The following is a 16,237-nucleotide window of genomic DNA, read 5'->3' on the forward strand; positions in this document are numbered from 1 at the left end:
CAGCCCCCAGGCCCTGCCAAGGCCCGACCCAGCTGCTCTGTCCAGGAGACGCGCCCGCCCCTTGCAGAGTCACCTTCATTTAGCGCCTCCTATGGGAGGCGTCTCCCCTGCTCACCGCTGTGCCCAGGACGGCCCGACTCATCATCACTATTATTTTAACTATTACATATGTTATTTAATTAAGGAAAGACCGAACCTTCCATTCCTGGCTATAGGCAGCACTTTATCTAATCACAGGAAGGCAGCGTTCCCACTCGAAAACTCTTAGAAACGTGCAAGAAAAATCGTCTCTTTCACAAAAGGACAACAACCGAGCTAACTGCCATAGCAAAAGGCTGGAAAGACCCCCCGCCCCCGCCACGGCCCGCTGCGTGCACGACGGAAAAGCTGCAGAGGGCCGGGAGCTGTGTGCGGCCGGGGTGTGGGGCTCCTCAAGCTGCGCCGCAGCAGAGCGGGGTGTGCGGGACCCCGGTCCTCCACTGGTGGGGCGGGGGCCGAGAGAGACCCTGGCCTTCTCTGACTGTACCAGGTTTCGTCATTTGGACTTTGGAACCACAAAGTAGTTCATTTACATAATTATAAAAAAAATGAAAGAAAAAAAAGCAATTCCTAGAAATCACAATGAAACCAAAGACCCGGAGTGGGTATCCACTGGGTGGCACGACCCCGCAGGGTGACCTTACCCAACCCAGAGGGACACACTTAGGACAGGACAATCGCACAGATCGAGCCACACACCGTTTCAGTCACGGCCCATTGGTGGCAGGTGGGACCTGTCACTCTGACCGCTGTGTGTGCGACGTGGTGTCCCTTTTGGTGTGGGGAAGAGACGGCTCAGATGCTACTTCCAAATTAAACGCCTTAAATCTGCATGCACGCAGGTGGAACTCAAGCGAACTGTTATAATTCAAAAAAAAAAAGCTTTCTATGTTGTGGTCACTGGAAGGCCATAGAAAACACCACTGGGGAAACACAGATGTGGCCCACATATTGTGATCTCTGAATACCACCTCCTCCTGGGAGGAACCTGGGGCCGCCTGGGGACACGGCCAGTTCCCCGTCTCCGTGATGAAGGAAGCAGACTGTCAGGGCCACGTACAAAGGGCCCGGGAGCCGGTCCGGTGGCCACGATGGCACAATGAGCATGAGTAGGGACGCCAGCTGAGATCGCTCCAGGGACCAGACAGGTTCTGATCACAAGACCCAAAGCAGTAACGACCTCACAAGGTCACCTTTGGGGGACACCAGGGGAGAAAAAAAATCATTTTGAAAAGAGAAAAAATCCAGCATTTGTCTTATAGGCACTGAACTGCCCGGGCACCCTCGCAGGGGACGAGGTGGCGGGGGGTGGGGGATCTGCCCACGGACACTCCCTGCTGGCCACATGAGCACCTCCAGCTTGCAAAGCCTAACACGTGAGCAGATCTGGGCTCTGAGGGCCTCCGCGAGATTCACCACACAGACCACGGTGAGACACGAAGCCACCTCGTAGGTGTCTGGCTGGAAGACTCCCTGGAAGTGACCTAACCTCTAGAGACAAGGGCAACTTCCAGTTTACAAGAAACACCTAGGACAGAGGAACCCATTCAGTGACCCCCACGGAACGCAACCCGCCCCGGAGGAAGCGTTACAAGGAAATGACCTCCTTCCTTCAACGAACACACCTAAGGCGAGAACAGGTGCAGGGGACGCTGTGAAGAAGACTCAGGAGACAGTATGACCCAGCACAAAGCCCGAACCTTACTTAGAACCCCGCTCACGTATGCACCCGAATGGCACGCACACACGACAGCTGGGGGACTCTGAACCCTGACCGCGTATCTGATGGCATTGCGGAAACAGCCTCGATTGTTTCTGTGGGTGTAATGACAGTGTGTGGTTATGACTAAGAAGGGAACCCTCACCGTGGGGCGACACACGCTGAGGCACAGATGACACTATGCGTGGGATTTACTGCGAATCAATCAGACAGGGGAACGTGTAGGGTACGAAGCGAACGAGGTTGGCGGCCTGCTGTGTCGCGGTGCACGGGGGTTCGCTGTACACGCACATATGAAGTGTTCCATGTCAAAACGGTGAAAACATATGTGATGGTGTTTTGAACGCACTGACGAGCAGACGAGCAAGCAAAAAAATGTGAGAAACGACTTGGGAGGGGAAAAAACTAATATGAAGGAGAAGGAAGAGAGGGAGGCAAAAGGGGGAGGGAGGGGGAGTGGAGGGAGAGGAGTGAGGAGAGGAGAAGGAGGGGGAGGGGAACAGGAAGGAGCAGTTTCTGCCCGGCTGAGCAGGTGTCCCAGGTCCCTGTAGGGAGCAGGAGAGGGGCTGGAGCCAGAAGGACAAGGACATGCATCTGAGAAATCCCAATTCGGCTGTGACTCACACAGATATGCCTGCATGCAGAAAGCCCATGCACCCAGCCATCACAGGGGAACAGCCAAGGGAACCCTCTGGACTGGCCTGGGCTCCAGGGGTTGCAAATAAAAACAAAACTCGTCCATGAATGTGTAAAGTGAGTTCGGGATTCAAACGGACACTTCCTGTGTGGCCCAGAAACAGCCTACTGTGTGTGAGAGCCGAGAAAACCCCCAGCAGAGTTAGAAACCCCAGGTCTTAAGACATACAGTCATCCAGATATTTACTGGGCATCTAGTGTGGGGAGTGGGGACACAAGGGCGAACCAGTTCAAATATTAGAATTGCTTGAGAGAAAATGTAAAACAACCCCATGTACAATGTTTACAGGTTTATAAGAGACACTGCACACAGGACAAGGTATAAGTATAAATGAACAGGCAAGTCTGAAAGGAAACCAAATAGGAGTTTTAGGGGAAAAAGCCAAAAACATAAACATTGAAGTCAATGGATGAGTTAAACATCAGGTTAATGGGAATTGAAGGTAGATCTACAGAAATTGCCTGGAATGCAAAAAGCTGCGAGATGTAGAATATAGAACATGATGGTTTCACTTACGCCTAATCAGAGCTCTAGGAAAAAAAAAAGGAGAAATTTGGGTGAGGCAAGATTGAAGACATAGCTGAAAGATTTCCAGACTTGATCAAAGCCATGAAAAAGTTCGAACAAACAAAAACCCTCAAGCAGCAAAAAGGAAAAAGAAATCTAGGGCTATCAAGCCACAAAAAGGCTTGGAGGTGCCTTAAGTGCACACGGCTTAGAGAAAGAAGCGAGTCTCAAAGGACTGCGTTTTCTGCGTTTCCAACTGTATAATGTTCTGAAAAACGCAAAACCACGGAGACAGGAAACAGATGAGTGTTGCCAGGGGTTGGGGGAGGGGAGGGATGATGAATAAGTGACTTCATCTATTCACCTCTAAGCGCGGGAGAGTTTTAGGGCAGCGAAGCTATTCTGTGACACGGTACAGCTGGGAACGCAACACCCTACAGCCGTCCGCACGAAGAGTGACTCCTGATGAAAACTACGGACTTTAGTGACTCATCATGTATCAATACTGGTTTATTAATTGTGACAAATGCAGCGCACCCATGCAAGGTGTTTATAACAGGATCCGCGTGTGAGATGCGGGGGAGGGGGGATGTGGGAACTCTGTACTTTCTGCTCAGTTTTTTTTGTAAACCTAAAATCGCTATAGAAAGTAAAGTTCATTAAATAGAAAATAAAAGATAAATCCAAACCCTGACATACTGCATTGCAGACCACCACAGATAAGAGATCTTATAAGAAGCCAGGAAGAAAGACAGCTATGTAACAAATGGGCTGACGGGTGATGCATACCACCCACAGCGGAAGCCAGAAGGCGATACAATGTTTCAAATGTGATACAATGTTTCAAATGTGATACAATGTTTCAAATGCGAGAGAAGAATAACAATCTGCCTGGAGTTCTGTGCCCAGCCACAAAGCCATGGAAGAGAAAGGGTGAAGATAAGATACCTTCAAAGGAACAAGGGCCAGAGTTCTGCTCAGGGCCCAGATGCCCTGCCTGCGGAGCCAGCCTGGGCTCTGCCCAATGGGGACGGTTGGCGGGCCTCACCTTTGCAGTGGGCGTAGGGCATGGTGAGGGTGTACTCCTCTCCCCGGCTCAGGAAGGTGAGCGTGGCCTTGCCATCTAGCAGAGCTGACAGTGAGTTCCCTGCAGGGATGGGACAGGGGGACCAGTGAGTGGAGATGGACCCTCTGGATCCGGGGGCCCACCCCCTAAATCACAGATCTGAGCTCCCTTCCAACAGGGGGGAGGAGTCCCTGGCACCTCCAGCTGTGTGACTATGGGCGAGTCACATAACTTCCCTGAGCCACCCGCACGTGTGGCTACTGGGCCCTTGGGATATGGCTGGTGCGACCAACCAGCCACCTTGTAAGTTTTGTTTCATTTTAATCAACTTACAAAGTACATGAGGCTAGTGGTGCCAGACTGGGCGGCTAGCTCAGCTCCGGAAGGCACGTTGCATGCCGGTTCTTTCCCATGAACCTCGTGGCACCCCTGCAAACGGTGCCGACGACGGCGGAGCGATGGGGCGTGGAGGCCAGGCTGTGCCTGCTTCGGGGCTGAGCACTGTCCCACCCGCGTGGTCCCCGAGCAGGAGTGGCTGGAGGGACACGCACACTGCCGCGACCTGAGGTCCTAGTGACCACGATCCTCCAGGAGCCCAGGCCTCCCATTCCCCGAGGCCCCGGGGCGACCCGAGGGAGCCCCTCACCATAGAACCGGGACTTGGCTGTGATGCTGCCACTAATGCAGAAGCCGTCTTTCCGGTTGCTGACGTGGAAGGCAGACACGGGTGGGTGGTGAGACACCTGTGGGCAGAGAGGTGGCTCCTGGAACGGCCCTAGCAGTGGGCGGCCTCAGCAAAGTGAGGGTCCAGCTTCCCAGTGGGAAGCCCCAGCCTCTCGGCACCCCCACAACCCCACAGCCCTCCCCTGATGGCCTCTGGATGACCTAGGGAAATGGGACGCACTGTTCCCAGCCATAGTGCTGAGTCTGCACCTCCTGGGAGAATCCTGGCAGGAAAGCGCTTCTGACCAGCAGAGGTGGGGCCGTGAGGAAGCGCCCATGGGGGTCAGCACCTCTGCCCACTGCCAGCCCCCACCCCAGGGACCCCCGTGCGGCCCGGCGGGGCCCTTGCCTGCTCCGCTATGTAGAAAGTGTGGCTGTCAGTCTGGGGGTGGTACCAGCGGCAGCGGAAGGTCTCCCCCAAGATGGGGTTGTAGGGCTTCTTGATCCCCTGCCAGCAATGAAGGAAGAGCCTCACGTGAGGGGGACGGTGGGCCAGGCCACGTGGGGTGAGTGGACCGAGGACAACGCACTGCCCGCTGCCCACAGCCGAGGCCGTGCACAGCAGAGGCCTCTAGAAGGGACACCCTGGTCACAGCCAGCACCTGAGAACAACACCCTTTCTGCTTTGGGGAGATGACGCTTTGCCTATGGGGGGGCAGCCTATGAAGTGTTCTGTCTGCTTCTTGGCTGAGTGGGACATGAGACCCCAGCCAGCTCCCTCTCCCAGGGCTTTGGGTGGAGTCAGTGCACAGCTGGCTCCGAGTCCCCATGGGCTTCTGATCCTCTGGCTCTGCCCCCCGCCCTCTCTGCTTCAGCCTTGGGCCTCCTTTCTGCTCCCCAAACAGCCCAAGTTCGTCCCCACCGCAGGGGGAGCCTTGGCCCGGCTGGAGAGCCCTCCTTCTGGCCGCCATGTGGTCCAGCTCAGGCTCCTAATGTGGAGTAGTTGGGCCACCCCCCTGCACACCTTCCCGCCTCACTGCGTGTGTGTCCCCCTCACCCTGGAGACTGAGTGCCATCGGCAGAGCGTCCTGGCGGGACCCCTGCCACCAGCTTTCTGAGCCTTGTCCACAGCCTCCCGGATCCGCATCCCAGCCACCCTGCCATGCCCTGTCCTGTCCTCGCCGGCCTTGTGGATGGAGCCTCCTCTTCTGAGGAGTCCCCCAGGAGTGCCCCGGCTGCCAGAGCAGTGCCGTGTGTGTGCACCCCGGGCCCTGGGGGGAGCCGAGGGGTCCACCTCTGCAGAGCCCCCAGGCAGAGCTGGGGGACCTGGTTTCACGCCCAGCCTGCTCTGCGACTCTGGAGCTGTCCCTCTCCCTCCCTGCGCCTCGGGTTCCTCAGCTGCACAACGAACTGTGGGGCCAGAACTGTGGTTTCGGACGTGTGGTCCGGGGAACCCCAGGGCTCTGTGGTGGAGTCGGGGTGGTGGGCAGGGGTGCGGGTCCAGGACACCTGGAGCAGCCCCCCATTTCTCAAACGGGACTCCTTACTAAGAACCTGTGGGTCCCGGGGCCTGGGGTTGCAAACCCCTTCACTGGTCTGTCGTGTATGGCAGCAGGGCCTGCCCCCCATCTCCGAGTGTCTGGGCCACTGTAGGGATGATCAGGATTTCTCAGGGCTGCGTGGGGTAGGGGACGGGGCTGGGGGATGGGGGGACGGCGCTGGGAGGCGGCGCTGAGACGCAGCCCCGCCCACCCCAGCCGCTCCTCACCTTGGGCTTCTTGTAGAAGCCGGACAGGTACCACTGCAGCACGAGCTTGATGCGGGTGTAAGCGTCTTCCTCCAGGGTAGCCCTGGACAGACAGGAGGAGAACTCGCTCACTTCAGACCAGGGGCCTGCGCCGCCCCCTCCCCGGCCAGCCTGGCTGCTCCCTCCCTGTGGCCGCCTAGCGGCAGGGACCCGGGGGCGCACAGAGGGGCGGGTCTTGGAGACCGGCCCCCCATGGAGGGGGCAGAGCCGGCAGGGACCACGGACCCAGCTCGGCCCAGGGCCCCTGTGGAAACCTGGGCGGGTGGGCGGGCGCGGAGGGAGGCTGGGGGTCCCCGGGCGCCCCCCTCGCTCACCTGGAGAGCAGGTCGGCGTGGCAGTAGTAGTCAGACAGCTTGCTGAGGAAGGAGCGGGGCTCCAGGACGAAGGTGGGCAGCGCCACGCGGGACAGGTCCATGCCCGGCCGCAGCTGCTTCAGCAACAGCCACATCAAGCTCCGGTTCTCCTCGGACACAGTCTCCACCTGGGACGCCTCGCCCAGCTGCCGGCAGAGGGGCGGGGGTCAGGGCCCCCAGCTCTGAGCCGCCCGCCGAGGGCAGCACAGCGGCAGCTGGCTCTGGCTGGAGGAGGCGTGATGGGAGGTGGAGCAGCCGTACCCCTGCCCTCTGCAGCACAGGTCCCCACCCCAGGTGGCTCAGGCCCACTGACACCAGCTGCCTTCGTTCCTTGCCCGTGAAATCCTGCGGCCTCCAGCCTGGCTGACTGGGCCCCCCTCCACCTCTCAGTCCAGGGTGGAGCCTCCCCGTCCTGGATGCTGAAACCCATCTGGGGACTTCGTACAACTCTGTGCCTGTGGCAGGAGGTGCCACGTGCACAGGGAGACCCCACCCCAGCCCATTAACCTCCATGACTGCCAGTGACACAGGTGACGTAGGCGACACAGGTGCTTCTGGCCTGCACTTCCTTTAGAGAAGCCCTCACTTGTCCAGCGTCACACGGCTGAAGGTGGGGGGCTGGCCCTGGACCCTCCTGTCTTTCCTGAGATGCCCAACCCTCACTGTAGTGCCAAACACGTGCAGCAGAAAGACCGACAGGGGGCGTGGAGAGGGGGCCCGGGCGTGGATGGGGGCGTGGCTTCGTCTCGCTGAGGCTGGCAGGGGAGGCCCCGCCTCTCACGCCCACCAGCCCGCAAGCCCTCAGGTGGGAAGAATGAGCTCAGAAAGGGTCATGGAAGGGTGGCCATCTCTGTGGGCTGCTCACAGGACAGGCAGTCCCAGCAAGACACACTGCTCATTCCCCCTCTCCGGGGCGGGCCGCACTGGGCTGCGGGTAGAGGAGGCAGGGGCGGGTCCCAGGCCACCGCAGTCCCCTTCCTTCTCCCTAGAGCCTACTCCTTGAGGCAGCCCCAGATCATGGGGACCCAGGTCATGCCAGCTTTACAGAGAAAACAAGTGACTTGCCCGAGGTCACATAGCTGGTATGAGGCAGAGACGGGATCCGGCTCAGGGACATCTGCATTCTTCTCCTGGAGGGCAGCCAGCCCCGGGGTGGCAGCAGAGGGGTGCTAGCAAGCAGCCCTACGTCGTGACTTGCCCGAGGCTGGCACCGCCCTGCTGGGCTGCCTTGCTCAAGTCACTTTGCCTCTCTCTACAGGTGTGGTTGGGGCCAAGGCCTAGTGGCACTTGCTTGGACAGCTTGCCTGGGTAAGTAGGGGACAGGGAGTGCCTGAAGGAGGGGCCACGCCCAAACCCGTGAGGAGGCCAGGAGGGGGCCTGGAGGGGACCGGCCCACGAGCAGCCACGTGGGGCCCTAAGCACCCCCTGCCCCAGTTTCCAGGCCAGCTTCTGGACTCAGCGGGGCAGCCTTCCATGCCCACGCCCCACCTACTCCCGTTAACCCCCCTCCTCTCCACTGAGGGGGCGCTGGTGAAGGTCACCCTCTGCTCTACCTCTAAGCACAGCTGCCCCTGTGACCCCTGTGCTCCGGGCCCCCTCCTACCTACCTGGGCTCCTCCGTGGAGCCTTGTCTGTGCTAAGCCTCTGAAGGCTGGGGTGCCCGGGTCCCCAGTTCCCTCTGGCTGCCCACTCCACGCCCTAATGTCTAGACCACTGTCCCAAGCCCTAGACTGTCACACGTAGCAGTGTCTCCCCCTGATGTCCAAGCCTGGGACACAGTCCTGCCCCCGCCCCCAGCCCCCAGCTCTTTCTCCCAGAGTGCTCTTTCTCGCGGGTGGCCCAGCAGCCTGCCTGGGACCTGTCACCACTTTGAGACGTGTCCTTAACCCTCTCTTCTCCCTTGCCCATCAATACCCGGGTCCAAGGTGCCCTGGGTTTACTCCCAACGATAGTTCCCCTGGCTTCTACCTCTGCCCTTAGGTCCTCCCGGAGCCTCACCTGGACCCCGGCAGACCCCGCCCCGCCCCACCCAAAACCCACCTGTGGCCTTCCCATCACTCCGCGCCAGCCGTGCTGCCCACCTGGCTCTCTTGCGTGGGGCTACCCTGATCCCTCGGTCCCCCAGGCCCCAGGGCCCTGCCTGTCCTTCGAGTTCTCTTCCAGGGGACACCGCTGCTTCAGGGGTGGGGGCCAGGCGCAGGGGGACACCTGGTCTCCAGGCTGGGGGGGCTCTCACCTCCCCCAGCTCCTCGTGGACCTGCTCCACGTAGGTGGTCCCTCTTGGCGTGGGGCCCCCGGGGGCCTCCGATCGGTCACTCCCGCTCTCGTTGGTCTTCCGGCTGTGGTCCTGGGCCTCGTCGTCAGACTCCTGGGCGAGCTCTCTTTCCGACTTGTCTGAGAAAGCATCGTTCTCTAGGGAGGACCCGTTCAGCCTGGAAGGCAGATGGCGCCCGTGGGTCCCTGGTCGCAGCTGAGGCCTGGCACGCCCACGTGAGGCACCCCCACCCCAGGTACCCCCGCCCCTGGCACGGCCCACTGCTCAGCACTTCACACACATCACTCGGTTTAATCTCCTGGGTGACCAGCGTTTGACAGCATCTGCCCGGCTCTCAGGTTTACTGTGGAGGAGGGGGCCTGCCTCCTGATCTGAGGTTCGCGGCCCAGCCGCACACCTTTGTGGCATTCGCCCCCCTCCCTATACCAGGAGACCCGCGCGTGAGTGCCAGTAAAAGCCAGGGTCCCAGGGGTCCTCGGCAGGCCGGAGTCTCGGCTCCTGGGAAGGGCCAATCCTGCCCTAGCGCCCCCGCTCACGGGAACAGGTCCTGGTCGTGGGAGGTGGCCGAGGGGGGCAGCCCGCAGAGCGAGGAGGGCGACGCGTCTGGCGAAGACCCGGGCTCCCTGTCGCTGCCCTGCTTGCACGTGCTGAGTCGCAGGAGGCTGGAGCAGCGCAGGGCCAGCTCCAGCGCGTCCAGCCAGCAGCGGCCTGCGTGGGGGAAGGGGTGTGTGTGACGCAGCCCCGCCCCGGGGAGCGGCCCGCCCGGCTGGGGCGCACGCGTCCGCACGGCCAGCTCTCCACCTGGAAGGCCAACCCTTCCGCGCTTCCTCCGCAAGGAGTCCCTGCTCCCTCCGCCTTCCGTGGGGCGCCCCTCCCCTGCCCGGGGGACCATCTGCCCCGCCCGGCCCTCCGCCCCACCCCTCTAGTGGGGAAAGTGCCCTTCGCTTCCGCCTGTCCTCACCGAAGAGTCCCCCGTGCCTCCCTGCAGGAAGCTCCCCTCACCCCACCCCGACAGTTCAGGGACCCCTGACCTCCAGCCAGGAACCAGCCACTTATGCCCCCGGCTCCCGTCGACAGAGATCGCGGTGTCCGACTGCTCACTACTCTTCTCCCCCAGAGAGCATGGGCTTCCCTGTCCGTCACGGGGCCCACGCGGGGTCTAACACAGAGTCGGGGGCTGGGGAAACGAGGGGGGAATTCAAGGGACCCGGGACAGTCGCGAGGGAGCGCGAGTGTGCGGCGTCTGACCACCAGGGGGCGCCGTGCACCAGCGGGTCCGTCGCTGGCCCAAGACTCCGAGCTGGAAGGGCCGGAGCCCGAGGGTCAGCTCAGGCCGCCTGGAGCGCTGGTGGGCTGGGAGCCCTTCACCCCGCTTCCCGCTCCCCATCCCCTCCGGAGGTCCCCGCCCGAAGAGCTTGGGGTGGGAGAAGCCGCTTTACTCCCAGAAGCCACTGGAGGGCGCCCCAACCACGTGCGATGCCCCTGGGAGTGGGGACGCAGCCCCCTCTCCAGGCTCCAGCCCTTTCTTGCTGGGATGTCCCCCCGTGCCTCAGTTTCCTCATTGTCAAATGTGGATGATTACAGTAGAACCCATTGATTCAATGGTGTCTGGCACGTTGGCGCTAATTGTTCCCTGGTTGCTTTTTATAAGGTCATCGAATTCTTATAATAATGTCTGGGGAGACAAGTGCTGTTATTCACATTTTGCCGTGGGGAAACTGAGGCTCACAGAGGGACTAGTGAGTGGCTGACCCTGGGCTCGTCCCCTGACGGCAGGGTGCCTCCTTCTTGGGTGGTGGTGAAGGGGCCTGAACCTGGTCTGTAACCCCGTGGGGCGGAGCCTCACAGGTGCTGCCCTGAGACCTGGGCTCACCATCCAACTCGGAGGTAGGACTCACCATCCAACTCGGAGGCAGCCCTGAAGATCAGGTAGCTGCTGGGGAGGGGCTGCGTGATGGAGCCCACGCTCTCGCCTTTGGGGCCCTGGAGAGGCAGAGACCCAGTGTCACCCGAGGGGACACCCAGGGACACGTGGAAACACAGGTCATGCAGTCATCCAGGCCCACACTTAGGCACACAGAGCACTTCGGGGACCCCCAGGCGGAGTCGAGCACCCAGCCACACGGAGGCCGAGGCCAGCGGCCGAGAGCGGGTGCAGAGTTTTCTGTCTCTCATTGTAGCTGGTGGTCCGCGATCGGCTTTCTGGCTGACTCCCCAACTGGGCGTGGCCAGAATCAGGATATGCAAATGAGGATGCCCAGTTAAGTTACAATTTTGGAGAACAAATAAATATGTTTTATTAGTTTAAGTATATCCTGTGCAATATTTGGGATATACTCATACTAAAAAACTATTTGCTGTCTCTCTGAAACCCAAATTTAGCGGGGCATTCTGGTTCTGATCTGGAAATGTGACCCGGCCGGTCCTGGGCTGGGCGGCCCTGTTAGGAGGGCTGAGGTCTGGCCAGGCGCAGCCACGCATGGGGCCCTGTTCCTCCGCCTCTGGACAGGGCTCCAGGTGTGATGTTGACCCTATCATGTCCCCTGGCCCTGAGCACCACCATGTGCTCTACCTGGAGGGCCACCAACCAAAGCTGATGCCCTTGCCGTCGAGACTTAACCCAGGCCCCCCAGGTGTGTGGCAACGGGCCCTTCTGGACCGACAGCCTGCTTCTGGACCCCCTGTGGTGGGGGCGCCAGGACGGGCCTCCTGCCAGCCCATCTCCCACACGGCTCCCCATGGGGCCTCTCTCTCCCCAGTCCGGGGCCTGGCCCTCGGAGCCCCTCCGCCCCTGCCCCCCTGCCCCCCCCCCAGTGGTACCTTCACTTTGCCCAGACGGACTGGTCCAGCGGGTGGAAGAGCTTGAAGCAGAAGCCGTCCTTCTTGGAAGGTCGCTCGAGGAGCTCGCAGCAGTGCAGGAGGACCGTGCCCACCCACTGGCCCACCTTGGGCGTCTTGTAGATGAGCAGGACCCCCGGCTTCAGCACGCACCACAGCTTGGTCCAGCTCTTCAGGGTCCCTCGGATCTGTGTGGAGGGGCGCTGGCCTCAGTGCCGGGAGGGCCGAGGCCCCAGGGACATCTGGATGGCGTGGGGAGGGGCCAGAGCAGGGTGGGACTCTGGGCTGGGCAGAGGTCCCTTTTAGTTTTTAAAAGGAGCGCATAAATAATAGTGAATCCTAAGAAATGCACTGCAGCCAGGAACAGATCTCCTGGCGGAGTTCATGAAGCTCAAGGCCGGGTTCAGGTTCAAGTTCAGGTTCAAGGCCCTCCGAGGGGCCTAGGAGCAACTAGCAATGAGTTGTGACTGTTGTAAGGGTCAGCTTTGTGAAATGTGAAACTTGTTGTTTCTTTTCTCGTTCTAAATACATGTTTCCTTTTGTACCCGATTTTTATTCTTGGTTTTGTGGGAACACAAGCAAGGACCCCACGCAGGCTCAGGGCTCTGCGAGCGACCAGACTTGGGGCACTTGTCTGGTGGGTTTTTCACGGTAGCTCCCCCTGCACCCATATGGAGGGGGAAACTGAGGCTCAGAGACTGAGGGCCTCACCCACGGCCTCAGTGAGGCCTGGACACAGGCCCCGACCCCAACCCTGGTCCTTGCACATGGAGCCTGAGTGTGGCCTTCCTTCCTCTGTGCCATAGCAGAGGACTCTACGGGCACGCTGGGACCCCCACCAGCAGGCCAGCCCCCATCTTAATTGGACATGGGGTCTCGGTAGAGGTAGGCAAATCCAGACGAGGCCACACTGGAGTAGGTGGGCTCTGATCTCCTTGCTCACCCTGAGAACAGGACACAGAGACACAGAAGGGCCATGTGCAGACAAGGCAGAGGCTGGAGGGGCGTGGCACAAGGCCAGGAACCTGGGAGCCCCCCGAGGCTGGGAGAGGCAGGAAGGACCCTCCCGTACGGGCTTGCGAGGGGGCCTGGCCCACAGCATCTTGGTTTGGGACTTCGGCCTCTGGAACTGGGAGAGAATACGTTTCTCTTGTTTTAAGCTGCCGGCTTGCGGTCATTTGTTGGGGCAGTCCCAGGACAATGACAGATTTGCAGCAAACAGATATGCTAAACTGTCTCACAAGTGGCTGGTGACATTGCACCGTCCCTTGATGAGGCCTATGCCGGGACCACGCGCGTGCCCGGTGTCCCCACCTTCAGGCTGTCGGCCATGATGACAGCGCTGGGGTCCGTCAGGGCACTGAACAGCTGCTTCGAGGCTCGCTTCTTCTCCTGCCGGTAGCTCTCCTTCTGTGCCTGGGCCGGGGGACCCAGTGGGCGAGTCAGGGGAGGAGACACCGGGCTGGACACCCCCAGCTACTCCTGCCCTCCGCAGTCCAGCCCGGGGACGTGGGACAGGGGCCGAGGATGAGGATGGGGGCAGGGACAGGAGAGGATATGGAGGGCATGGAGGTGGCCAGGGCACGGTCTGTCCCCTGGGGGTGGTGGCCTCACTGACCCAGGTGCCCATTCGTCTGACAGGTGACACACTCATGCCCCTCTCCAGGCCCACGCCTACCTTGAGAGTTTCCTTCTTGGTGACTTTGGCTGTCGGGGACACACACTCCTTGTCTGACCCGTTGCACAGCCTGTAGTCCACCTGCAAGAGAGAGACCGGGTTGGGGGTGGAGGGGTCTGGTCTCTTGACTATGAGTGGGGGGTGGAGGGGTGGTCTGGGGGGCTGTGTTGTATGGCAGGGGTGGGGGGGGTGGGCAGGGTGGAGAGCTGGGCTAGTGATCTGTGATCACAGCCAGGTTGTGATCACCTATGCCCTGCAGAGGGAGAGTGTGGCACAGAGAGGTTCGGTGACTTGCCCGGGTCACACAGCTCATGCAGGGGTGAAGGGAGACTGACCTCAGGCAGTCCCCCTCCTGAGTACACTCTCTGAACCAAGTAAGAACATTCCAGACCATAGGGAGACAGAGACACGGGACAGGCCCCTGTGTGAATCTGCTCTCGAAGCAGTCTTCGAGCTGCAGCAGGAGTGACCCAGACTTCGGCCGGGCGACAGGCGTCCAGGGGCCAGGGCTGACCTTGCAGCTGCCCTCCTGAGGGGCTGGGCTCTTGTGCTCGGCCCCCCGGGCTCCCTTGGCACACGCTGTTCCCCGGCCTGGAATGGTCTCCCTGCTTTTGGGGAGCTCCCACCCCCCGCCCCACCGAGCTGCTTCCCCAGAAGGAAGCCTGCTGACTGCCCTGCTGGTATCAGACCCTGATGACACACACTGCCCGTGGCCGGCCCAGCACCTTTCGAAACGATGGTCACAGACATTTTTGATTATTGTCCGGAGTTCCTGCCAGGGAGTAAGGCCCCAGTAGCCCCTTGGCACTGGGTGCTCGGTAAGCACCTCGAATGAATGAATGAATGAATGAATGAGTGAATGAGTGAATGAGCTGCCAGTTCCCCGTCGCCCCACTTTCCACGAGATGTGGCTGAAAGGAAGAGAGGAGGCGAGATCTGGGCTGTGGGCCTGGGACGGGGGACGCGTGGGGTCTGGACACTGCAGCCCCCGCCCGGTCCTGCGGACAGTGCCCGCCAAGTCCTCCTCCTGAGTCATACCGGGGACCTTGCATGGGCCCGAGGGCCCTTCTGGATGCTACGGCACGAAGCACGTGCAGTGACGACGCACCCTTAGAGTCGGGGAACGCCGCTCAGAACTGCGAACCGGGAGCGCGCCACCTACAAACGTCGCCTTGAAACAGCAGTTTTAAACGACCTGCAGAATGGCAGAAAGCTCGTGCGACCGGGCATCTGGCCAGGGTCTGGCGTCCAGAATATATAAAGAGCTCCTACGACTCGACGATAGAAAGACAAATAATCCATCATCGGCCAGGAGAGAAATGCACCTCCTGGCTATAACGAGGAGTAAAAGCGGAAAAGACGAGGGTCGGTGAGGGGTGAGATGTGGCGGGGACCCTCGCGCGTCACTGGGGATGTAAGGTGGCACTGTGGACACTGTCCGGCAGTTCCTCGAAAAGCTGAACACAGAAGTTTTTAGACTCGCGTGTGGCCAGAGAAGTGTCAAGTCGGCCGGCAAGTCCCGTCCTGGGGACACACCCCAAAGAATCGAGGGCGGGGACCCTAAGAAGCGCACGTGCTATTGGCTCTGGAAAGGAATGAGGTGCCGACATGTGCCACGGCGCGGCTGAGCCTCCAAACCTTCCGCCCAGGAAGGAGCCGGTCGCCAAAGGCTACACCTCGTGGGGTTCACATGCGACGTCCAGAGTAGGCAAATCCACAGAGGTGGAGCCGAGGTTGCCAGAAGCTGGGGGGCGAGGGGCCGGGGAGTGCCTGCTGGCGGGGACGGGGTTTCAGTTTGGGGTGACGCCAGTGGTTTGGAAGCAGAGACGACGTTGCGAATGCACTGAATGTCAATGGCTTCTTCACTTAAAATGGTTAAGTTTGTTTCACCTCATTGAAACATACATAATGAGAAAGATGCTACACGTACATAATGTGCACACAGATGCACACACATAGTCTTCCCAAGCCGTGCTCTTTAAAGACATCCCAAGTTACTCTTAAAACTCTAGGGGTACACGGAGCTTTCCCCTCTTTCCTCCACAGCCTCTAGCGTGCTGCAGACCCACCGTCCTGTCTGGCGCCTGTGTCCCCACCCGGGTGTAAGCTCAGGGCAGCGGGAACTTCACTGCGTCAGGGACCCGCCCGGCACCCCGGCACCCCAACTCCCCAGGGCCTGCACTTCAGGAAGGGCACGACGGCTGGCTCACCCCCACAGCGGGATGTCACTCAGCTTTAAAAAGGGGGGGAACTTCTGGTGCATGTGAGGGCCTGGTGCTGAGTGAAATGAGCCAGACACGGAAGGACAAACACGGTGTGTCCCACGCACACGGGGTCCCCAGAGGAGTCAGTCACAGAGACAGGAAGTGGGTGACGGGGCCGGGGGGACAGAGTGGCAGCTGGGAGGATGCAAAGTCCTGGAGATGGTGGTGGCTGGCAATGGCTGTGCCTAACGCCACCGAGCTGTGCGCTGAGAACCGTGACGGTGGGAAATTCTGTGTTATCTCTATTTTACTGCAGTAAAAATTTTTTAAATTATAAATTCCAGACATACGCGCACATATGTGCATAGACACACACGCATGCATGCACAC

At 60.2% G+C, this 16,237-nt stretch overlaps 1 protein-coding gene across 1 annotated transcript in view; it reads right to left on the reverse strand.

Moving 5' to 3' along the window:
• Positions 1-16,237, reverse strand: part of OSBPL5 (oxysterol binding protein like 5) — a 27,477-nt gene that overhangs the window by 5,953 nt on the left and 5,287 nt on the right. The window contains exons 4-14 of the mRNA XM_039840389.1: positions 13,644-13,724; positions 13,280-13,381; positions 11,955-12,153; positions 11,026-11,115; positions 9,664-9,835; positions 9,089-9,284; positions 6,814-6,998; positions 6,461-6,542; positions 5,102-5,200; positions 4,676-4,772; positions 3,944-4,110 (exon numbers count right to left, since the gene is read on the reverse strand). Of these exons, the coding sequence (XP_039696323.1) occupies positions 3,944-4,110; positions 4,676-4,772; positions 5,102-5,200; positions 6,461-6,542; positions 6,814-6,998; positions 9,089-9,284; positions 9,664-9,835; positions 11,026-11,115; positions 11,955-12,153; positions 13,280-13,381; positions 13,644-13,724 (1,470 nt within the window). The remainder of the gene's footprint in view (positions 1-3,943; positions 4,111-4,675; positions 4,773-5,101; positions 5,201-6,460; positions 6,543-6,813; positions 6,999-9,088; positions 9,285-9,663; positions 9,836-11,025; positions 11,116-11,954; positions 12,154-13,279; positions 13,382-13,643; positions 13,725-16,237) is intronic.

Source organism: Pteropus medius, unplaced genomic scaffold (genome assembly GCF_902729225.1).
Source record: "Pteropus medius unplaced genomic scaffold, Ma_sr-lr_union100, whole genome shotgun sequence".
Taxonomy (NCBI): domain Eukaryota; kingdom Metazoa; phylum Chordata; class Mammalia; order Chiroptera; family Pteropodidae; genus Pteropus; species Pteropus medius.